This window comes from Pholcus phalangioides, unplaced genomic scaffold, assembly GCF_987345545.1.
Source record: "Pholcus phalangioides strain wild (caught in Gottingen) unplaced genomic scaffold, Ppha-v1.0 ptg000036l_1, whole genome shotgun sequence".
In the NCBI taxonomy this organism is placed as follows: domain Eukaryota; kingdom Metazoa; phylum Arthropoda; class Arachnida; order Araneae; family Pholcidae; genus Pholcus; species Pholcus phalangioides.
Genome location: NW_028301623.1, coordinates 189849 through 215777, shown reverse-complemented (window position 1 = coordinate 215777; position 25929 = coordinate 189849). Strand labels below are relative to the sequence as shown.

Sequence of the window (25929 nt, the reverse complement as noted above, 5' to 3'; positions counted from 1 at the left end):
AAACGTGTTTTACGAAGAATAATATTTTCGACATTTTACTTGAGTTTGTGACGTGATTGCTACAAGTCTATTAATTGTATCATTACTATATTTTTATATGACATTTTGCTATATATTGTTGAGGTTATGAACCAAAATCTAAGGTCTATCACATATATTTTTTTGAATTACAGTGTTTTATAGACGAAATGTGGGATGAAACTTCACAAAAAATTCACACGTACATCAACGCATTTGGGTGCAACTTACGAGCAAGCATATCATGCAATCTCTCAAATTTTGGTTCATAACTTGCACCATCGATAGCTAAATGTACAGTGGGAATCACAAAACATTTGAGTAACAAAATATTTTTGCAACTATATTTGCCATAGAAATGACATTTCCATAGAAAATGATATAGATAGACTAAAATTTGTTACTGTTTTCACCATTTCAAGACACTTTCTATCAAAAAATTGCTATCAATGTTCCCATTACATTTTATAGAAAAGTGCCTCTATCTAACTTGGTCGTATACCTTAAAAGAAATTCGGAATTTTTTCCTCTTTTGCATCAAAATCATAAAATAAGCAGATTAACACGGTGGCCTCTCTCTTAGCAGATTATGAGAATGATCGATCATTTCCTATTCAATACCGGTACCAACTTCCATTTTTTGTATCTATAAAATGTTATTATCGATAGATGGAAAAAATGATCGATTCTATATGGTTCCATAAAATTACAAAAAAAAATCGATATATTTTATTACAATTTTTGCAATTGTCTGGCATGACGCATGATATTCTTCGGAAAAGCTCATGCAGTCTAGGAAAAGGTTATAATATATCTCATTATATATTACACGAGACTATTGTGATCGCGTACACTCGACATTAAGTGGTAGGACATAATTGAACGTCATTTTTCTCTGTTATCTCCTTTCAAAATTGTCAATTGAAGTCGAAAGGAAACCATGAAAGGTTCATATATCAAAACCATGAAGGATAAAAAATTGGACTCTAGTATTACACGTAAGTATAACTAAATTTTCTAGTTTTCGGAGTCAAATTGTGAAAATTGATCTTTAAAAAATCATGAGCTAGAACAGGGGGTTCTTAATCTATGGGCCGTGACCCAAATTTGGGCCGCAGGGGCTTCCGAGGTGAGTTGCTCATACCACTTACGACCAGACGTTCTTGATCTATGGCTAGTCAGGGACGTGGAGCCAAATTCTCTACAAATGTTGGACCCATTATTTATATAGCATCTCTTGAGAAAATAAATTTCTACCCGTGCGGGACCAATTTTCGGTGTCTCCCTGACCACGTTTTATGAGTCAACCAAGTTTTTTTGGGTCTTTTATAATTGATGTGGCACCCCCCCCCCCTTCTAGAGCGACGGGGTGCACGGCCAACAAAGAGCCGCCGCTATGCGTCACGACCCAAACTTGGGCTGCCGAGATGGTTCATATAAATCCACTCAGAGCCAGGCATTCTTCAATTATGAGTGCAACCCAGACTTGATCCGCATGAGCTTTCTAGATAAGGTGGAGCAAATCCACTTACATTAATGTAAGTGGTCCTAATGCCCTTACTGTGTCGCAGGGTTGATAAAAATCACGACTTTTTTTTTTTTAAATCAGTTTTTTTTTTTAATTTTCAGCTCAAAATATTAATTTATGCAGAATGGAACATGACCTATTTTTTAATTTATTAACAGTTACTGGTTTGTAAATACAGTCGATCTCGCTTATAACGGTTTTCTCGCTTAGTACGACTAATTTTTCGTGAATTTAACTTTTTTCACATATTGATAATGTTAACTTTTCCCGGATACAACGTTTAAATTTTTTTCCATTCCCGCTTACAACGTTCGGAAAATTCACAAAGAGTTTTTTTGCTCCCTTGGAATCGGCTTTCACCTTTTTTTCGCGTAAAGAAACGAAAATGGTGATTATACGTGTGTGTGGTAGCATTGAACGTTTCTTTTCCTTGTTGTCTCACTTTATCCAACAATAGTGTGCAGAGCATAATTGCCCTTACCACTGCTTCTCTAATACACAAGGTTGATCGAAGTTACATTTCTGAATAGGGAGACTAACAGATAAGGACCAGAAAAAGTTCTCAGAAGAGGTTAAATTTTTTTTCTTTGCGGTCTTATTCAAATTTGCCTCATTAGATCGATTCCAAAAAAATTAATCATATCATAGTGTTGTTATAGACGACTACATATAACAAAGCAAAGGTGGTCTTTCTATTGATACAAATTGAATGAAACTATAATGAAACTATTGATACAAAATCAAGCCGTAAAAGTGTGACATGGACACAAAACATAAACAACTTGACAGATTTTCAGACTCCAGCGTCAAGTAGCATTTAAAAGCGGGTTTTTTTTTCAGATACGAAAAATCGGATTTCCCAACTGTACTTCTTGGATTTTAATTCTTCACAGGTATTACCATGCTTTCATGACCTTTGGGATTTTGGAAAATGAAGCAGCGAAAGCGCTAAATTTTGCCGAACACAGTTAGAGTCAAAATATCTCAGAGCAAGTTCTAAGTTTAGAGGAAATAATAAAAATTCTTAAATTTGTAGATGTCATTCACCACACACACACCAGTTGCAACGTTTGCAGAAGAAATTAAAGGACTGGAAACTTTTCAATATTTTGTCTAAAGGCAAGAAAATTTGCCATTTAATGTTATTCAGATTTCACGGAAACTGTTATAGTTTGGCTGTTATAACAAACAATTACTAATTAAATCTCTGTTCCGTAATGTTTGTTAATAAATTAAATTAAAAACGACATAAAAAGCTAAGGTCGATGTAAAACTATGTCAACTCTTATAGACATTTCCCGCTTGTAACGTTTTTAGTTGCAGTTTTTTTGAAAACGTTATGAGCGGGATCGACTGTATTGCGTCTTTAAAGTATAACTGAATAATATTAAATCCTGAAGATAAACATGTTTTTTAAGCATGCAAAATATACTACCACTAATTTTTTAGATAATATTGACCTTGATAAATGATAAAATAAATGCAGTGATTCATGGAACAGTAATTTGTCTGTATGCATAGAAGAGAAAATTGTTGATATAAAATTTCTAACTTCATTCTTTATTCTGCACAGGGTTGACAAAAATCAGGGTTTTTTTCAAAAAAAAATTATGTATGTAAATAAATTCGTTTTTTAAAATATAAATTCAAATTTACTCATTTTTACTTCTAAGTTTGAAATGCTAAACTCATCAACCCTTTAAGACAGGGAAATTTTTAAAAACATGAATTTTAAGTAATTTCACCCGCACGATCGTTTGAGCTCGGGATTAAAGGGAGATATGGCTATTAAATAGTTTTAATAACAATTGTAGTTCTAATTTTTCACTTACAGACAATATCGAGCTCTAAAGATCTTGGTTTTTTTTTAAAAAAAAACTACTGAAAATCCCATTTATATCATACCAATGATATCTAAGATCGAATCATTCTACGTTTAAAATAGTATTGAAATTCGTACTTGATAAAAGAAATCAAAAAGCATGTAGCCATATATGCAATTAACAATCATTGATTTAATCAATTTAAGTAATAATTGCAGTAATATTTTTATAAAATATTGCTGTTTTCTTGGTAGTTCGGTAATTGGTAGTTTTCTCAGAAAGTGACATACTGAGTGGGTTGATGTGTCTTATTGGTGAGTGAGTAAGAAAGTGAGCCATTGATCACGTGTGTCAGGGAGTTGGTGAGTGAGCAGATGAGTAAATGAATGAGCAAGTAAGCAATTGAATGAGGGAATGAGCAGTTGAGAAAATGTGGGAGTGAGAGAGCAAGTGAACGACTGAGCGAATAAGCAAGAGAGTAAGAGAATGAGCAAGCAATGAGTGAGCAGATGAGAAAGTGAGAGAACAGATGAGCAAGTGAATGAGCAAGCAATGAGTGAGCAGATGAGAAAGTGAGGAAACAGATAAGCAAGTGAATGAGTAAACGAGTGAGTGAGCAGATGAGAAATCTCATTGTATACATACTATTTTAATACATAAATTCTCTCATTCAATTGTATATACTCACATTACTTGCATACTCTGTATCTATCCACTTTTGACATTTATTCGCATCTATTTGATTTGTATTTTCTCATTATTGAATTTTGTATATGCACATATATTTCCCAATTGAACTTGCATATTGAACTTTGACCTGCATATGATGTACATGTGAAAAAGGTGTAAAAAAAAAAAAGAGCGAGAAGACTCTTTTTGAACTTTGGATTGTTTTGCTTACATGAAATTTGTCAATAGTAAATCCCCATTAATTTCTGATGCACTGAGTTGAAACAGAACTTTGTTACCTGTATTGCATTTTTGATGTTACAGCTGGGGTTTTTGCGTCCCGACTCCCATGTGATGTTTTTCCCCCCATTCCACTTCGAATAGATGTTGCTAGCTGCAGATTGTGTGACCTGCTTCTGTGAACTGTGATGACATTTGCCTGCTTCATGACTTTTAACTTTAACTTTGCCAGATCATGACTTTTAACCAATTTGACCAGTTCTTTTTACATACACTACACATTCATGCAAACACATATCTATCTACAAACATGTACACGTTTTCTTCTTCACAGGTCTTCTTGGCCAGTTTTTATGCCGGCAGTTGGCCCTCGCGGGCTGGGAATCGCCTCAAAGTTCAATTCTGGTCTGGTCTGAGCTCACAATAAAGTTCCCAAAAGATTAAGCTGTAATGCGTGATTAGTGGAGTCTGTGTGACTACCATACACTTGCCCATTCTAGATGGCATATGTGTACCTTACACTAATGTTAATTAACCATACACAACAACTGTTAAATATGTACTTTATTTTGCGTTGGTAGAATCTAGATTACGTTACGGCATTACATGTTGGGGTGCGGGACATACTTCAGCAATCTTTCTACACTTTTCGTCACACAGAAGTCCTTCCTCCGTATTATTTTGAGTAAAAATGGACTCGCGTATACATACATTTCCACTTTTCAATCAATTAAAGCTACTCCCTCTACAACATTAGTACGTTTATAAAAGTTTAAAAATGTTTTATAAAAGAAGTGGCCATCTCAATCTGAAATTACATAAATCTGGAATGTAATTTAGACGTCATACTATACAGGTACCAAGTTTCCAAAAATTTTTAATTTATTTAGCTCCCAAAATATTTAATTAACTTCCTCAGTTAATAAATGAGCAATCTTCATGTTATCTTGCATACGCTGCTAAATGCCAATTTTTTTTTGTCTATCAACTCCATTCCTGTTGCCACTTATTTCTTGGTGTTATGTATATATATCTGTGTGGTTTTTCTTCTTTTTTTTTTTTTGTTTTGTTATCATTTATGCCGACTGATATGTATCGGTTATTGTTTTGTGGGTTTATACAAGCTTGTTTAGGCCCTGAATGTTTTATTACTGTGTTTAAAACATTTTAAATATAGGAAAATATCTGAAAAAAATATGGGAACAAACTTGGCAATTCAACTAATTTTATTGCTGAAAAAATATTTTCTAATAACATACTACATTGGACTTTTCAATGCGGCCCAATAATCAAAAGCTGATCATCAATTTTAATCAAAGAAGCACGACAGTTGTATTTCTTATTTGATAGGTGATAGAAGTAGCTCCACTTGAATGACGTTTTACATGTAATATAATATATATATATATATATAGGTGGGCAAAAAGGCCGTAAAAAGTTTAAAAATTCATAAAACTGGAAAAAATGCACGAAATAAAAAACGGTTTGCAGGGTTAGCATCGCTAGGTCACGGGAATTCTTTGACAGGAAGAAAACCCCTCATAAATAGCCGATAGGTGACGCTGACGTACACAAGTCAAAGAAAACATACGTAAATAATGAACAGAATGTCTCCAAATCGTTTATTACAGCAATATGTGTTCCACATTACCAACCACCAAAGGAGATAACACATTGCAGGCGAGTCACAAATCCGGCCACGGTAGAGTGCAGCAGGTCCGGAACACGTCTCTCGGCGGATCGCATCTTTCAGTTCCGGCAGATTGGATGGACCGGAACGATACACCCGGGATTTCAAATATCCCAGAAGTCCGCCGGTGTCAAATCTGGAGACCGGGGAGGCCATGAGAACCTGCAACGCCTGCTAATGATTTTGTCTTCCCCGAACGTCTGTATCAGGAATGCCTTGACTGAAGTAGCAGTGTGACTAGTAGCTCCATCTCGCATAAACGTGACGGTAGAAAGCGCATCTCTTTCACGCAAACATGGCACGACCTTCTCGCGTTAAATAACGCCGCGCATTCACTGCAGCCGTTTTCCACCCATTTACTGGGCACTGCGTTTCAAATAAGACGGGTCCTATGATGAACGAGCCTGTGAACCCATACCACACTGTCACTTTCGGAGAATGCAATGGTTTCTGGTTTCCACGCGTACTCACGTGTATAAGACGTCGCCCAGATGTGACAGTTATGGGTTTTAACGTCGCCAAGAAGTGAAAAATGAGCTTCATTTGTCCACAAGATGTTAAAGACCCAGGTGGGATTCTGTTTGATTTTGGAGAAAGCCCAACTCGCAAATGCTTCCCTCTGTACGGTATCCGCTGATAAAAGTTCATGGCACGACTGCAATCTGTATGGGTAGAGATCAAGGATTCCATGAAGAATATTGCGTATCGAAGGTGGTGGTAAGCCCAAGCGTCTGGCAGCTTCGCGAGCACTGCTGGTCCCTGCAGCTGATTCAGTCGCTAACGCTTCCATTTCGGCTGCAACACGCGGAGAACGTGCCTTCCTTAAACATGGTCAGCGGCACTTACACGATCCTCCAGCGTTCCCAGTTTCCTCAAATCGCTAAACAAGCTTCTTGGGCCTGTCGCTGTTTTAAAGGCCCTTTTCCAGTCCTCACATTCTTCTGAACTCGGAATTTACGCAAGGCAATGACCGCTCATTTGCATATTTCCACTGAAGTCACTCGTACCAGCGCCATCTATCGGCTGTTTTTTTTCCTGTCTTAAAAAAATTCCCGTGACTTTTTTAGCGATGCTTATCCTGCAAACCATTTTATTTCGGTCATGGTGCTCACTTACCCTCATTGAGGATGTATATATTTGATTTTGTACTCATAACATATTTTCACCAACAACTCGGATGAACACCCTATGATTCAATAATTAGCATCATGATTATTTCTATTGAAAAATGTGTCAGACCTTTTGTAAGGTAGCTTTTCTTCTGTGTAGTGATGGTTATAACAAAACCTCTCGATTGGTTTTCTGGCACTTCCCCCCCCCCCCCCCACTAGAAGTGAGGATTCTTGTATTACAGAATTTACGTGCACTTTACAGGACATCCAGGGCCTTTTAAACACACGAGTCTCATCCGGGCAAAAGGACCCATGGTATTCGCATCCTGCAGTAGAGACCCCAGGCCGGGATCGTTAACGGGCCCATCCATTGTGAATTTGTGGTCGAAAAACAAATAATGATATGAGAGAGAGAGAGAGAGAGAGTGTGTGTGTGTGTGTGTGTGTGTGTGTGTGAGAGAGAGAGAGAGAGAGAGAGAGAGAGAGAAATAGAGCCCCCGCGCGCTTGGAAATCCCACAACTCAGTCATTTTGTTTATACTAGACAAAACTTTCTGTGACAGGTCAACAGAATTGACGCCAAACATGAAAACATTCTCAAGACATATTTTGTGATCCTTTTTTTTTAATCCTCGAACCTATCATGAAGCACAACCCGGTCAGGTAATTTTCCTCGCACAATCTGAGGGGGTTTTGGTCTGAACAAAGGAACCAAAACTGACTGTAAAGTTTTTCGTCCCTTTTAGAACTACAAACACACTCTCCTGGTATAGTGTGACGACGTCAAGCACTGAAACACTATGTTTAATTGCTTTCTTTGTAGCGCTAAAGGTTTGTGAGTGAAATATGAAAAAAAAAAACAAAAAAAAAAACGGAGGTGTGACAGTACTTTAGATTAAAATACAACGGCGGTGAGTGACCATGTTTTATGTTTATTATTATTATTATTATATGTTGTTGTTTTTTTTGTTTTTTTTTTCGTGTGAGTGAGCAGAATGGAGAATGATGAAATGTCTCGTAATTCTGATTTATCATAAGTGAAATTAAGTAAAAGCTCTTTCGTTCCTTACTAACACAGATATTCTGCCGTTATTTACGTAGTGCAATTTGATTATTTAAATTAATACGAGTCGTGACACGGCCCGCGACAAGAGAGAGAACCATGCCGGGCTACGGGCTGGAACACTGCTAATCCCCCCCCCTTCCTTGTGAGGGCCATGCGGGGGCCTCATTGCGTTGGGGCTTCCACGATAAGATCTGGCACAATGATTTATGGCAATAAATATGTTTTATTGGAGGTGATGCCTAAGCTCTCTTTCATTTTGCCCTGGAATTATGATGCTTTTGAGACGCCAGAGTAGAAACTTGGTTTTTTTTTTTTTTTTTTATAAATATTCAAATAAATGTTTCAGTTACGTAGAACTACTTCATTATCATCAAAGGTTCCGCGAGAAACCTTACGTTGAAAACAACTAGTCCAAGTTATTTCATCAGGTTCCAGTCGTAAAAATCTTGACACAACTGTCTGTTATTAATATTATTATTTTATTCCTTTTACAGAAATGAACCAAATATTCAAAAAAGAGAAGCATTGCTGGCTCAAATCAGAACAAATGGTCAAAGAAAAGCCACAAGTTTCCCTTGCCACCAGAATACGCAAAATCCTAGGATCCTGTTGTGCTTTCGAGAACCACAAACGCTATGGCTTTCTGTTATCGATATCATGTCTGTTCGGTTTCGATCTCGTAAGTGAGGAGAAAGCCGTAAAAAAACGATCGTTGAACCTCGGGGCGTTATTTTTCCACGTCATCTTCCTGTACGTTTTCACCATGTGCTGCGTCAGGACAGACGTCACACGCAACGCGAAATTGTTCCACATCAGTCACTACGTCTGCTGCGCCGTGCTGTGGTACGGTATGTACAGTCAATCCGCGAACGTCCGCCGGGCGATACGGGAATTCACCGAATCTTCCAATGACCTGAAGATTGGTTTCGGATCGTCATCGGCGAATAAAGCCTTGGTGTGGTTGATGGTGATTTCGTGCATCGCGTACGTCGTACCCTGCGTCAAGACATATTTCGTCGGCAATACGGAACGTGAAGTTTGGTTCCTGGGAGCCAACAAGGATAATTACGACAAGTGGTTGGCGGCGTTTCTACTATTCCTGGGCGTTACGTCGTTCACCACCGTTGCTGTCGTGATCCCCGGTATCGTCTTCTTGGTGTTTTGCGTCGTAACTGTCCACGTGAGCGAGGCGATGAAAATAATAGTCACCCGGTTGACGGATCCGGAACAGTTCGACAATGATACCATCAAGATATACATGGAAATGTACGCCAGCGTCCAAAAAATACGTGATGCGTTTTCGGTACCTCTTTTGTGTGGTATCACGAAAAACTTCACCTTCGCTCTGATCTATATAACGCTCATTATACGCTATAATTACATGTTCTACGTTCCGGTTGCCACGGTACTCTACACGACGCTCCTAGTTTTAAGCATCATATTGCAGGTGATGATCGTGGTGTGCGCCTCTAAAGTACCCGAGGCCATGATGGAAGTTCGTTGCGTCATGAGAAGGAAATACAACCAGATGCTGCTGGTGTACAGTGCGAAGAATGAAACGTTGGTGCTTCTTAAGGGTGCTTTCGACGAAGAAGAGATCCATTTTACTGCATGCGGACTCCTCAATTTCGATCGGAAACTTCTACTTAGCTCTTTTGGTACTTTCTTGACGTATGGATTGCTTCTCGCTGCGCAATGAATGTACGAACATGAAACAAAACATTGCTTTTATTGTATCCCTAGAACCATGTACAAGTAGAGTCTTGATAATCAAAAATTAACGGTACCAAGACCACCTCAGATTACTGGAAACTCGGAATATCCGAAAAACAATGTAAAACGACTCAGTGGGGGAGGGGGGAATCACTGCAATGGTTCTGTGTGGTAAATGTATGAATAATAAAACCCTTTAAAAGTATAAGTTCCGTCACTGGGGGTTGGAAAAACTTCAAGCTCCCACTTGAGTGGCCTCTACTCCTACGCAGTTCATGAAATGGAGACGAGCATTTCAATTGAGGTTAATGTAAAAAAATGGAACTTATTTTGATGAAGTAGTACCTTTTAACTTGTTTTCTTTGTACCTACTTAGCAATAACTGCCAGCTTCGCTTGCTTTCGGCATAATTTTTGATGACGTTGATGAGTCGGGACGAAACTACACCCTCATAAATGAAATATATAATGTATACAATAAAGTCAGATTCCTAAAAAAATGATCCATCGAACCAAAACAGAACTGAGTGCCACGCATTAACCTTTTAACAGACAAAACTATGTATACAGAATAATAAAATTTGCAATGACAAATGAAGAATGGTGTTGATAAAGAATCGAAATAGATCATCAACCAGACTAAGAACTGAATATCAAGTGTCAAAAACAGATGAAACACTATTCAAAAAAAGTTTTGTAGTTGCACTGCTCCAAAAATATTGGATCAATATCAAGCTACAAATCATATTAATATCAGGTTAAACTGTAATATTTTTTGTTTTGGAAAGAGCGGTTTCGAAGAGAGTTTCGAAACACCAATGCAATAAAAATATTTACATAAAATGTTTTTTTTTACAATGCACATGTACAATCTTCATGATTATTAATTATCAAAGTGTATTTTTTGTGTGGCATTGTATAAAATTTATTTTGTGTGCATACGGGTGTTAATGTATACTGTACATGCGAATAGAATGTTGTGACAGGTTGCTTTAAGGCCGGGATTACACTATAAAAGTTTTGTAAAAGTGTTTTTATAAAACTTGAAAAATACAACCAATAAACTGATCGGTTGTATTTGCTCGAATGTAATCGACCAGCTTAATGGTTGTATTTGTCAAGTTTTATAAAAACACTTTTACAAAACTTTTACAGTGTAATCGTGGCCTAACAGAAATAGAACTCTTTTATTACAATATATTATAGACCTTCGGAAGAACGAGAAGTCCCTCGAAGGTCACAAAGTGGGTGTATGTTATATGTCCATTTTTGTTTATTTTTTGTCTTGTTATCTGCCTTTCTTTTGTATTTTGTTACGTGTATTTTTTTTTAAAAAAAATGGTTACGGGAATGTCCCGTTAAATACGGGCCGTATGGTCAGTCTATATATACCAGTTTCTCTCTCGCGAACAGTAGAAAAACCGCATGTCTGGCCCCTCAGACTGAGAATTTTGAGTGTGCACGCCTGTCTTAGAATATTTATTTCAGTTTGAAATCGATGTATTTGGCGGGCATCGATATCTATTCCGAGCCGCATTCAAAATAATCGATACATTCGAAAGATATCTGTCACAATCCTCCGACAAGAGCCTGCCACCCACGCACGCACATAGAAACAATAAATCACGGAATTAAGTGCATTGTCTAATTCCGGACGTAAGAAATTAAAGGGTGTGGGGTCAAAGGTCCGACGGCGCTGTTAATAAATCTCCACTTTCGTCCATTTTTCGTCCATGAAAACGGCTGACGCTGCACACATAAAGCATAAGAAAAAGATATATCGGTCGTATAAAGAAGATGGCAAAAAAAAAGTAAAGGTGGTCTATTCCTGTGTCTAGAACTAGACTAAACTCGAAGAGATTCATTACACATGGATGTTGATCAATCAAAGCTCAGTCTTGTCACGTCCAGGAGAAACTCTTTTACTTTTTTTAGATGATGTAATAAGAAAAAAAGGGTATTTCTTCACCTTCTTGTGACGGAAACAAAAGAATCGATTCCAATCGCGCAGAATTTCGCAATATCGGGAGAAAGCAAAAGAAAAGCCAAGAAATCGGAAATATTTCACACGCCGCCATTTTTCCTTCTTTATTTGCCACCTACTCCTTCGTGGTAATAAATTTTGTTTTATGAAAAAAAAAGGTGGAATTTCTGCTGAAAAGAAATCACATTTTTGATCATGAACAGAGTCTTGGGATTTCTATTTCTGCGAATGTCATGTAAAATATTACCTTTCGGGAAACACATATTTTCGAAATCCGATTAAATGGAATATTTCATCGAGAAATAACGTGTAGGCTGGTGATTTATTATTATTATTATTTTTTTCTCAGCTATATTGCCTTTCCATAGTTTCCCTCCCTTTCTTTGTTTTACGTTTCGAGACCGTTTGGAGTCGTTCAAGTATTACGTCAGCATCAATGGGGAGGGGTTCCCGGATTTGCTGACTGATGATGTCAAGGGGAGAAGGGGTGTTTGGATGATGCTTACGTCATCAACCACCCTTTATGAAGATATGAAATATTCTTAATGGCATCTTATTCGGTGCGCCAAAAACGGAAAAGCATTTCGATAGTTATTGGTCACCTGAACTGACATTCTCCCTTGATAAGTCCCCTACAAAGTCACTTTAATGATCTCTAAATGTTTCACGGATCCTTCAAGTGCTCTGGAAATGTGTCCGGGTCACTTAAATGCTCTGGAACTGAGCCATGTATCACTCAAGTGATCCGTAATCATGTCACGGATTACTTGAGTGATGTAGAACCACAGTGGGGGCCGCTTAAGTGCTCTAAAACTGTGCCACATGTGGCTCAAGGGATCTCTAAATATGCCACGGATCGTTTAAGTGTTCTGTAACTGTGTCGCGGGTTACTTAGATGATCTTTGAATGTGAAAGGGATCTTCGAGGTCTACTTCAGTGATCTGAAAATGTGCCACGGGCCATTTAAATGCTCTGGAATTGTGCCTCGGGTCATTTAAGCGATTCGTAAATGTGCCGCTTAGTTAATTTTTACAAAATTAGGTAATCGGTAAATTCCGGAAATCGGGAGGTACATTGAGAGTAAAGATATGCCATTCAAAGTTCTTTAGATACTGGATAAAAATTCTGGACACCCAGATGTCAATGAGTACAAAGCTGATGGTGTGGGAGTCCTTTATATGTGTACCAATACCGCATCTATAATTCAGCCCCTTGATCAGGGGTTAATGCGAGCATTCAAGGCTCACTATGCACGTCACGCAACGGAGATGATTGTGCAAGCAAATAGAAGAAGATGCAAATGCAGAAAATGTCTTGAAGTTATGGAAAAATTGCACTATCGCTGATGCGATTAGTGTCGTCGCTAGAGCCGTGGCAGCTCTTAAGAGAGAAACAGTCAAATCGGGTTGGATTAATCTTTGGCCAGAATGTGCGCTCCAGGACACAACTATATCTACAGAGCCAATTGAAGAGATTTTAAAATTGGCATCGTCACGTTAGCGAAACAGGTGGGTGGAAAAGCGTTCAATGATATGGATATAAAAGGAAGTCGAACAGCTAATTAATAGCAGTTCAGGGGCATTGACCGATGAGGAATTAATGCAGCTGACTGCTCCTGAATCTGAAGCGGTACCAGATGAAGAAGATCAATAGAATGGAAGATAAGTTCACCATGTGTAGCACGGAAGGGCTTAGCAAGTTCAAATCAGCAATAGATTATTTTCATGACATAGATCCCTCTATAGCAGTCGTTCTCAACCTTTTCAAGCCCGCGGCCCGGTTTCATTCATTTTTGTGAGTCGGAGGCCCGGTCAAACACACGACCAACGGAAAATGAATGACGAAAAATGAAACGGCTAATCACTCGCGGCCCTGTATAAATGATATCGGTTGAGAAACACTGCTCTATGGCACATTCTTCACAAGTAGCAAAATTATTAGAGGAAGCCTTGTCAACATACTTGATGATATGAAGAAGAGAAGAAACGGCAAACAGAAATCACAACGTTCTTTCAGAAAACATCGCCAGCAACCGCGGCACCCTCTTTTACATTCTCGTCTACCTCAGTGTCGCCCTGCTCTTCTCATGATGTTCAATAAACGAGATAAACAAGGAAAAAAAACCCTATGGTTCCCGTATTCGCGGTCACTCCCGGAACGCAACCCCCCACGAATACGGGGGCCGACTGTATAGTAATATACTGTTTTCCCTTCATTTGTTTTTTTTTTCCTTGCTTTTCTACTTTTTTCCTTCCTTTTTCTAACGTGCCATTACGTTAGAACAAGGTCATGATATTCATCGCCGATTCGTCAAACATAGACCATCCAAATTTCTTGCCAATCGCTGTTAAACAAAGCGGTTAAGCCCGTCAAGAGCAAGCGTGGCTCTTATCTGCACCCCTCGACCAAGTCAATGTGCCTCTGTAAGTATGGTGTCCGAAAAATGACGGCATACTCCAATCCGGGATGAACTAAGCCCCGGGAAAGTTTAAGGATCACTTTAGGAGAACGGGAAGAGAAGAAAAATGGTTGTACGTTGTACACAGTGCACAGTTAAGATGCTCTTAAATTTAAAAAAAAAACGAATTATTGAATAATAATCTATCTATATATGTAAAATTGATTTTCTGTCTTATACAAATCTACAATTTTAGATCGATCGTCACCAAATTTTGCATATATACCAAATGGGACCCGACTTGAACGATAGGCTACTTTAAAATTTTGTCAGAGCAGGGCAAATGCCCCGAATGGGCAAAATACGGTTGGGCAACAATGGTTTTTAGGCCTCAACAATCACTTTCGGAACGTTTACTTTGGTTACCGTGGTTCCCTAGAAATGCGTTTCAGACGTGTATATGCCTTTGCAACGGTTTGTCACTTCTTTAATCCTGTTACCATATGTATAATAGTTTATGCCTTTATAATGGTTTGCCACTTTTTCAATCCTCCCAGTAATGAGGCTTTTCGAATAGACGTCATAATCATCATCAGCATCAGTTTGAGGGTCAAGCAAAGGATGATTCCCATAGAAATCAGTGTTAAAATTGCCAATTTTACTGTAGAAATGCGGAAATTTGGTGGGGTTTTCCGCCCCATCAATAATTTTAAAAATTGTATTGAATTTTCGATTTTTGAAATATTCAGTTCGCTTAGAGATACGAAGCCTAGGAGATTAAATATGAAGTAATTAGCCGGACCTACTTTTGAGTTTGATATCCATGCAATAACATTGATTTCAACTTTTTATTTATATCTTCTCAAGCATGAAAATTAATGTCTCCGTATTGTCTTTTGATATTTATTTGCATAAATTCATGTGGGTTAAGATATTTTAAAATTAGTTATGAGCCCGTAAAAAGTGGATCGAAAAAATTCCACAGCTTTAATTAAGCATTTTTTGAAAGCTAAAACAGGCAGATGGGTAACTTGAAGTTCAGGGAGTGGAGGTTTATCGAAATACCTAGCGCCCCTTAAAAAAGGAAAATATATATTCATTTGTACGTTTCTGTAAATCTAAATTTGTTTATTTCATGAATCGCGCAGGAAGTCGCCATATTGGTTAACTTGGACACGGTTTATATGTCCCTCAAGAAAAAGAGAGGGAGATATCACGTGATCCAAAAAAGCCTCATTGAAGAAACCCGGGCAGCGCCGGGTATTACAGCTAGTGATTAATAAACACGTCTCGGTTTCTGAAAATATTTTTTTGAACATTTGAATGTCAGAAACAATGTTTTAATTCATAAATAAAAAACCTTTTTGTGAAAAAGAATGAAATTTGCGTTCGCGAAAAGTTTAGAAGCTGTAAAGAGAGAATTTTCACGACTGGTCGTCGAAATATGCAAATTAGCCTCAAATGACGTCACCGCTGTTGAGGATCCATGTTTTCCCATGCAATAGCGTCAGTTATTTGAGACGCCGCGAGCTACGGAGAACAGTTCTGATGAGGTAAGCCTAATATGGAAGTTGGAATCGGAAGGGAAAATTGTTTCGGAAATTGCGCAGTTATCTTACATTGTTCAGGAATGTCCATCTACCGAGTATTAAGGGAAAGTGTCCGATATCCGTCCCCTTCCATAAATTCGTCTCCCTCTCTAATTTGCATGTACAGAGCTGCTATCTCGCGAAACACTTCGGAACCATTCAGTTGACTACTTGCGGTGGCGCAGTTGCTTTGCTCTCTTCATTTACGCTTCAATTACTCAAAAATAGTTTTTGTTATACAGCTTGTTACAGTTTCGTAATCAACTTTGCACAGTTGTATTTAAACCTCACGGCAAATTGATTTTATCAGTTATCGACTGATAATTATAGATCAATACTTGAAAATGTTGAGTTGCATAGTCGTCATAGTCGCGTAGCTGTAGTCGTTTAGTCAGGAGCAGTCACAATTTTTGCTATAACTGAATTCCTAAGTCCGTCCCCTCTAAGCATCAGAGGAAACCTCATCACACATGTATATTCTTATATTCTTGTGATATATCGTGTGTGTGTGTTAGATTAGATTCATTTTGATTGATGTACCACTTGTCGACCGTTTTATACTGTGTTTAACACTCTTATGGCTTATTCATTAAAAAAGCTAATTTTATAAATAAACTAGCTATAATACCCGGCGCTGCCCGGGTTTTCCTCCATGAGGCTGTTTGGATCACGTGATATCTCCCTCTTTCTTTGAGGGACATGCAAACCGTGTCTAAGTTAACCAATATGACGACTTCCTGAGCGACTTCATGAAATAAACAAATCTAGATTTAAAGAAACATAGAAACGAATATATTTTTTTTTCCTTTTTTAAGGGGCGCCAGGTATTTCGATCCCCCCCCCCCGAACTTTAATTTATCCATCTGCCTGTTTCAGCTTTAAAAAATGCTTAATTGAAGCTGTGGAATTTCTTCGATGTACTTTACGGGCCCATAATTCATTTTAAAACATCCTAAACTATGAATTAATGCAGTTGAATATCAAAAGACAATCCGGAGACATTATTTTTCATGCTTGAGAAGATGTAAATAAAAAGTTGAAATCAGTGTTATTGCATGAATGTCTAACTCAAAAGTAGGTCCGGCTAATTACTTCATTTTTAATCTCTTGGACTTCGTATATCTCTAAGCGACCTCAATATTTCAAAAATCGAGAATTCAATACAATTTTTAAAATTATTGATGGGGCGGAAAATCCCACTAATTTCCGCATTTCTACAGTAAAATCTACAATTTTAGCACTGATTTCTATGAGGATCACCCTTTTCCCGACTCTCAAAGCGATGCTGATGATGATTATGACGTCTATTCAAAAAGCCTCATTACTGAGAGCATATTGAAAATGTGGCAAACCATTATAAAGGCATAAACTATTATACATATACTAACAGGATTAAAGAAGTGACAAACCGTTGTAAAGGCATATACACGTCTGAAACGCATTGCTAGGGAACCACGGTAACCAAAGTAAACGTTCGGAAAGTGATTGTTGAGGCCCAAAAACCATTGTTGCCAGACAGTTTTTTGCCCATTTGGGGCATTTGCCCTGGTCTGACGAAATTTTAAAGTAGCCTATCGTTCAAGTCGGGTCCCGTTTGGTATATATGCAAAATTTGGCGACGATCGATCTAAAATTGTAGATTTGTATAGAGAACATACACACACACAGACACACACACAGAAAATCAATTTTATATATATAGAAGATATTGTTATGGTTAGCTATGGCAGCCCTAACGATCAAAGGAATCTGAATATCAACATATTAGTGATCCATATATAGGGTTCGACGTATAGGAGACGGCGAAAGTCCGAATTTTGGACGTTGGCTGGGTCAACTGGGCTGGCTAGTTCACGAAGTGGCCAACTTCGGGCTTTAACAGTAGCATATATACATAAATATATATATTCTTCTCTCTAATTATTAGAGGTGTAATATCAATATAATCAATTTTGAAATTCCTTTCATCTAGATTCTGAAACTAGTTCTTTCATATATATCCTGAATTTCTATCAATTCTGGAATTTTTTTTTCTTTTATTCTGAATTTTCATCATTTCTGGTAAGAGTTTCTTCATATATTCTGAATTTTCGATTCCCCTCTCTCATAGAAGGGAAAAAAAACGGTACCTAGAGGCGGCCCCCTTTATTATTTTTACACAGGACCACGCGTCTGGTAAGGACGGCCCTGACACCTAATAAAAAGATTTATTTTCCGTTTTGATTCGTTCATCAGATGTTTCCGAAATTCCAGACGAACCGTTCCAAAACGGCGAGGAATACAAAATCGAAATTTTCATGTTAACACATATTATCAATTTCACGCTTATCTTGTAAAGCTTCAAAACTTTCGCTTTTCAATTTGAAACCGGAGAAGAGTATTCTTTTCTAGAATTAAACTTATGAAAAGGCACTGCATGAGACGATGAGGACGACACTCCATCAAAACAAAAGGACGAGAACCGACGAAAGAAAAATCGATGATTTGTCACGATTGTTTCACTCATCATCATTATTCGCAACTTGAAACTTTGGTTGAACATGTGAAAGGGACAATCTCTCCCACCGCGAGATGAATCGAACTGTTCATAAAAGTGCTATTCAACTAATGAGAACAGTAATGACGGTATATTTCACTGGTATAAATGCTATCATTCAGGATCTCAATCAACGTTCCCTTTCACCTTTTTTGGATAAGTACTGACTCATTAGAATCCTCTTATGAGGAGGAGGAGGAGGAAGTTTGTAACAAGAGATGGTAATAAAGAGGAGAATGTCCTTACTTTTATTGTCCATTCCCCGGTAAGAAAAGAGTCCTTTGCATGGCACATGGTAATGAATCGATTACAGTCGTATCAATACATCTATTACGCGCGGTAAATGTGATAAATTCAGTGAATTATGCATAATAACCGGTTGTTGTGAGCAATCACCAGCCATTTTGGCAACTTACATAATTTTCCCCAAATTTACCTCTATTACCGGTGATTATGTATAATACCAAATCCTCCTTTGATAAACTAGTGCGGTAGAATCTCGACCGTCTGGCTCGTGACTATCCGGCCTAGTCTCTTGGCGCCATGACGTCGCCAAACCATCGGAGCTGTCGCCAAACTTTGCCAAGTTTGTTTGCAGATTCGGCGATATTTACGGAGAAATGCGTTAATTTTCATTTATACGTAAGATAATGACTACTTACAGGCGAAAAATGACATAGTAAATGATAAACAAGAACTGTTTACATAATTTTCGTAATATTTATATTCGTAAACTTCCTTTTCTGCATATATATGTATAATAAATTTCTAAAACGTACGTCCAACGTACGTGACAAACATTTACATTATGTTCACATTTATGTATAAATACAAATACAAAGGTCACAACAGACAAAATGCCCAACGAAGTGGCTGAGAAAAGGTGCCCATAAAAAATATGGATGCCAGATGTGTATCTAAAGTATATCAAAAATACAGCAACTCAATAAGAGCAATAAGAAGCCAATAATTATAGTAAAATATAAGCACACTGCCCATAAAAAAATATTATGGCTGTTTCATCTAAGAATGGACATATTTTCGATTTATCCCAATATGTTAATCGCATTTCTTTCCAACGTGTCACATGGCATTAATTATAAAGTATTGTACCAAGAGGTCACACAAAATATGAATAGGATCGGATTTTGGTATCAAAATTGTGTTTTTGATGATATGGTGGGGTAGGAAGTGTGCATTTTAGGACTCCAGCCTATCCGGCCCGCCCTTCCGCAACGTCAGGTCGGATAGTCCGAATTCTACTGTATCTAGGAGGTAGATAGTATCTAGACTGATGGTATCTAGGAGGCTTTATTCAATTCATTATACTTCACCCATAGTTAGAAAAATTGGTGGCAGCACTATAACAAGCACATTTCACATAAACAAACCCCGTTAGGATCACAACGCTGACACTCATATTCCAACATGTACCAATTCGTTAGAAGTTCCGCAGAGGAATCTGGACGAGGTGCATGTGTGGTTTAGTAGTGGTATCTAGGAGGCTTTGATGATACTTAAGCGTCATTGTAAATGTGCTAAATCGTAAGAAATTAATCACTTTGCCGGTTGTTATGCGTAATCGCTGTTTTTTAATGGTAAGTATGATTAATCTGCGACAGCACTTTGTGAGGCGTCTGACGCCATTCCCTGAGAGACTATAAAATGCAAATGTCGAAATTCTTCTGGAACGTATGGCCTAACCACATTAGTGATCAATCCCACATTGCCGTGATAAAATTTATTATTTAGATGACCGGACTCTCTTGTAAGCCACAGTGTGCACCGGATATAATGAACTCTTATTTAACGAATTTATTATACGGCTCACATTAAATCTTATCACGGGAATGGAGACAATTTATCATATTTATACAAATACAACGCCACAACAGACAAAATGCCCAACGAGGTGGCTGAGAAAAAAATGCCCATAAAAATATGGATGCCACATATTTCAAAAATATAGCAACCCAATTAAAAATGCAATTAACAAAAATTATAATCAATATATACACATGATAAAATATTATACAATGCCCATAAAGAATACTTATGGTTGTCTTATTCTAAACGAACCAATACGAAAAGGCGATTATGCATAATAACCGGCAAATGTGATGAATTTAGTACGATTTGTCATGTTTACCCACGACGCTTGAATAATACGTTCAATCACTAGGAATATTGGTAATTTATTGGTATTTATTAAACTCATCAACGACGCTTATGCATAACCCCCGGGAAAAGTGATAAATTCAGGAAAATTCATCAAACTTACTAAATTCTCGACAGTTATGAAAAAAATTAACCGTTATTATGCATAATAGCCGGACTTATCACGTTTATCGCGTAACATGTATCGTAAACGCACAGTAACAAAAGTATGCAGGAAAAACAACTTTTTACTCGTAGAAAACTGGTGAAATGCCGCGTGGATCATCATCATATCCAACCGAACAACTTCGTTCATGGGAATTTTTCCACGTTATCACGTAAACAAGTCTCGAAATATTTGACCCGCGTGTTATTATCATCATTATTACACGGAGGTTGAGGGAAGAGCGAAAAATCTTTTATCAAAGAACCGAATCCATCATTAGTAGCTCATGTGATATCTTTGGCACTTTCCGACCCGGGAGCAACAATAACTTATATCAGTTGACAAGTTGCCATCCCACCACGAAGAAGATAGTTTATCATTTACTGTCCATTAAACGCCGTAGATTAATCTCGAACCCCCCATTCCCTTCTACTGTGTCTCGGAACACACGAAGTCACATTACATGAAGCAGACAGTTGTGTAGTCCGAGGATGAATAATAATCGATAACTTCATTCTTATAATGTTAAGGTGACGTCAACCGTCAGAGAAATTATGCCGTGATAGTTTGTTTTTTGTTTTTTTTTTGGTGATTATTCTTATAAAGAAGCGCCAAACTGTTCATAGTAGACAAGCATTCCCTGTCACGGGTGGGATGATGGCAATTATTAATCTCGATTGTGTTACAACGTTCATTCAAACGCTCAATTAACATGTTATTTTTCAGGCATCCCTCTATTTAGTACCAATGTTATCGAATGAGATTTTTCACTATGATTATGGATTTTTTTTTTTTTTTTACTGTACCTAGTTGTAGGCACTTGTGAAGCGTTATGCATTAGGCTCATCAGATATAGCTGAAAAAAATGAGAACACACGTGACGTATCATATTTTAAGGCATTTAAACAGATGCCTTAAAACTGCTGAAAAGTATAGAAAAAATGCCTTAAAATTACTGAAAATCAGGAAAAATGCCTTAAAATTACTGAAAATCAGGAAAAATGCCTTAAAATTACTGAAAATCAGGAAAAATGCCTTAAAATTACTGAAAATCATGAAAAAAATTCCTCAAAATTACTGAAAATCAGGAAAAAAAAGCTTTAACATTTCTGAAAATCAGGAAAAAAAGCTTTAACATTTCTGAAAATCATGAAAAAAATTTCTCAAAAATACTGAAAATCATGAAAAAGCGCTTTAAAATTTCTAAAAATCACAAAAAAATTAAGCAATGACAGAAATCCGAACCCGGTGATGAGTAATGACAAAGTGAACCATTAAAAAATTCGAATTTTCACTCGAAATTCTAATACTTTAATCAGCATTTGAATGAATAGTAAAGAAAACCACGTTTGATTTTAGAAAACAACAGTATCACAACCTATAATGAAATAATTACAAAATCCTTCCCCCCCCGATTACCTTGCATCACTAGGAAGCACCATCTAAATAATATCATCATGGCACTTGCATCAGAAATCACGATCCATTTCCAAGATGAAATCAATGGTCACCATCAGTCCGGAGAATTTTTCGATTTTAAAGTCTGATACAATCCATTTCTGTATGAAATTATAAAAGAAAATTGAATTTTTTATTTAATAAACCACAAATTGAAAATATATATATATATATATATTATTTAAAACAATTTACTAGAGACAATAATTGTAATTTGCGCTGCATCTCCTCACTCGAATTTCCTACGTCCAATCAAATCCGTGATTCAAATAATTTCTTTAAACTAGCAAAATTTTTGCCTTGAGGTACGTTAGTTATTAGTTTTACAAAATTTTAAAAATCGTGAAATCATGTATATATATATATATGTATATATAAATTATTCTTTTATTTATCTTTTTTACGAAAAACGATTACAGTAATTGCTGAGCTTAATTTAAAAAAATTGGAGGTAATTATTTTTTGTTTTAAGCTTAAAAATAATTTCAGATCAAGAGAATTCTTGCTGAATTCAATTAAAATATACATTCAGTCTAACTTGATATGGAGCTCGAGTGTTTCCTTTGATTACACCTGACAAATTACAGTGTTTTTCAGACTCTGGGCATTATGCATATGTTACGATAAATGCAATAAATCCGGTTATTATGCATAATCGCTGACCAAAGTTTGAGACATTTCCCCAAATTTCTCACTTTTACTGGCGTTATACATAATACCATGCGTAGTTGGTGTATTTGATAAATACTTAAAAAATATCACACACATATTTCAACCAGCAATTATGCATGGTAACCGGTTATCATGCATAATCACCGACCATTTTATAAGTTTGTGTGATGAATTTCCCAAAATTTATAACTTTTACAGGCGATTATACATAATAGCCATGCGTAGTTGGTGAGTTTGATAAATACTTAAAAAATATTATCACTCACATATTCAACCAGCGATTATGCATAGTAACCGGTTATCATGCATAGTCACCGACCATTTTATGAATTTGATGAATTTCTCAAAATTTATCACTTTTACAGGCGATTATACATAATACCCATGAGTAGTTGGTGAGTTTAATAAATACTAAAAGATTCTCACGCTTTTAACCGGCGACATATGCACAATAGAAACGCGTCGTTGCTGAATTTGATGAATACCAGAAATTATTATCACACACACATACATTCAATCGGCGATTATGCATAGTAACCGGATATCATGCATAATCGCCGACGAATCGTTTGACGAATTTTCCGAAATGTATCACTTTTGCAAGCGATTATGCGAAACACCCAAGCATCGCATCGTTGGTGATATAGATGGAACTTAAAAATATTTTCACACTTTTACCGGCGATTATGCATAATACCCAAGCGTGGTTGATGATTTGATAAATACTAAAAAATTCTCACGCTTTTGTCGGCGATTATGCATAATACACACATGTCGTTGGTGAATTTGATGAATACCATAAATTATTATCACACACACACTTTCAACCGGCCATTATGCATAGTAACAGGTTATCATGCATAATAGCTGACCATTTTATAAGTTTGATGAATTTCCCGAAATTTATCATTTTACATGCGATTATGCATCACACCTAAGCGCCGCGTCATTGATGAAATTGATAAATATTAAAAAATATTATCACACTTTACCGGTGATTATGCATACTACACAAACGTCGCTGGTGAATTTGATAAATACTAAAAATATCATCATACAATTGTAACCGACTATTATGCATAGCAACTGATTGTTATGCATAATAACCGGACTCATGGCATTTACCATAATATAGGCACCGCATATATGTATGTAGATGTGATAAATCCGATTGTTATGCATAATCGTAGACCGTTTTAATAACTTTGAAAAAATTCCGCGAATTTATCACTTTTACCGGTGATAATGCATAATACCCAAGCATCGTTGGTTAATTTAATATATATTCAAAAATTTAGCACTTTTTAACCGGCGATTATGCGAAGTATCCAAGCGTTGTTGCTAAACATGATAAATCATGCTAAATTCATAGCATTTGCCGCTTATTGTGCATAATCACCATTTCGTATTGATAAGTATGATAAATTGTTCCCATTGCCGTGATAAGATTTATTATTCAGTTAACCGTACTCGTGAGCCAGGGTCTGGAACGAATATAATGAACTCTGATTTAACGAATTTTTCCGAACATCCCAGAAATTACTCCTACTTGACGAATTCTGAAATCAAAACTCGATATAACGAACTTCTATGTATAAAATTTTACTATCGCACCGCGATATAACGAACTTTCATTTATTAAAATCTTTGATTTAACGAGTTTTGTTCGAACTCAATCAAATTCCTATATAACGATTTCTACAATCTGACCCCGATATAATTAACCTTATTTGACGAATTCTTCAATCAGACGTAGATATAACGTACGCCTATTTAACTAATTTTACGGTTGTGCCCCGATATAGTGAATTCTTATTTGCCAAATTTCGCGATCATACCCCAATATCACGTATCATTTTATCAAATTATCATTACTTGTGTAATTTTTTAGCATTTGTCAAATATTCTATCGAATGTGGGTATTATGCATAATTGCCGTTAAAAGTGGTTTTTAGTATATATCAAATTGACCGACTGTTGGGTACGCATTATTACCTGTAAAAGTGATAAATTTAGGGAAACGTCAAATTTACCAAAAATGGTTGGCGATTATTCATAATAATCAGATTATTATACATAATCACTAATTCATCACATTTACTGCAACATATACACTAAATAAACTACAGCCGACTCCCGTTTTAACGAATACCGTTGTAGCAAAAAAACCTCGTTTTAACAAAAACTTTTCTAATCCCTCAAATAAATTTACATAGAAACAATATAGGACTCCGGAATCCCTTTACAACGAAATTTCGTTATTACGAAGTGACATCTCTAGTATCTTTTAGTTTGTTATAACGGGATTCGACGGGCTGTATTTAAAGACATCGTCAAGGAAACGTCACCGTTTCCTCGATAAATTCAACAATATATCCCGGTTGGGAGAAATGGATACTTTCTCCCGTTAAATACCAGTTTCCCGAATCTTTTACAACAATAAATCCATAAAACAGTGACAGGATAATATTGGTAAAACGATATCTTTGGCAATAAGACAAAATTATTACTATTTCCTTGCCAAAAACGTCGGCCGTTATATCGGATGCAATTAAAATATCGACAGTAAATCATTAAAAGCCTTTTTAACTTGGAAGACTTAATTGCATTTAGAGGTTAGCCAGTGCCGTCTTAACGCATGGGTCCACCCTGGCACGGCCCGGGGGCCTCAACAAAAACGAGATCCGATTGAAATTTTCTAGAATTTACCAGGTAGGGCCTCAGAAAAATCGTTTGGCCCAGGGGTCCATGATGCTTTTAAGACGGCCCCAAGGTTAGCCTCTAAATAATGAAGTTTAGACATAATTTTGTGGATTTTGAATACGCATATGAAACTCCTAAAGATTCCTCTGATGAACATGCATGCTCGACCCATGGCCCGCGGGCCAAACGTGGCCCTCAGAGTCGTCTTATGTGGATGTGGCTCGCGAGCTCAAACCTAATTTTGCAGAAATTGACTAAATCATTGTTCATGCAATTATTGTTTTGTTAAACAGTGTTTATCCCCCCCACTGCCGACCCTTCGCTGTGTTAGCCAGTTCCAGAATCACTTACTTGACCCGCAGCCCATTTACAGACCATTGAAGCAGACCGTGGCACAGTTCCAGATCGC

At 37.0% G+C, this 25929-nt stretch overlaps 1 protein-coding gene across 1 annotated transcript in view; it reads right to left on the bottom strand.

Moving 5' to 3' along the window:
- The window catches only part of LOC149065952 (neuronal acetylcholine receptor subunit alpha-10-like), a 114061-nt gene that overhangs the window by 66405 nt on the left and 21727 nt on the right, over positions 1-25929 (bottom strand). Inside the window, exon 2 of the mRNA XM_089253294.1 lies at positions 22107-22246. Coding sequence (XP_089109420.1) covers positions 22107-22146 — 40 coding nt within the window. The 5' untranslated portion in view covers positions 22147-22246. The remainder of the gene's footprint in view (positions 1-22106; positions 22247-25929) is intronic.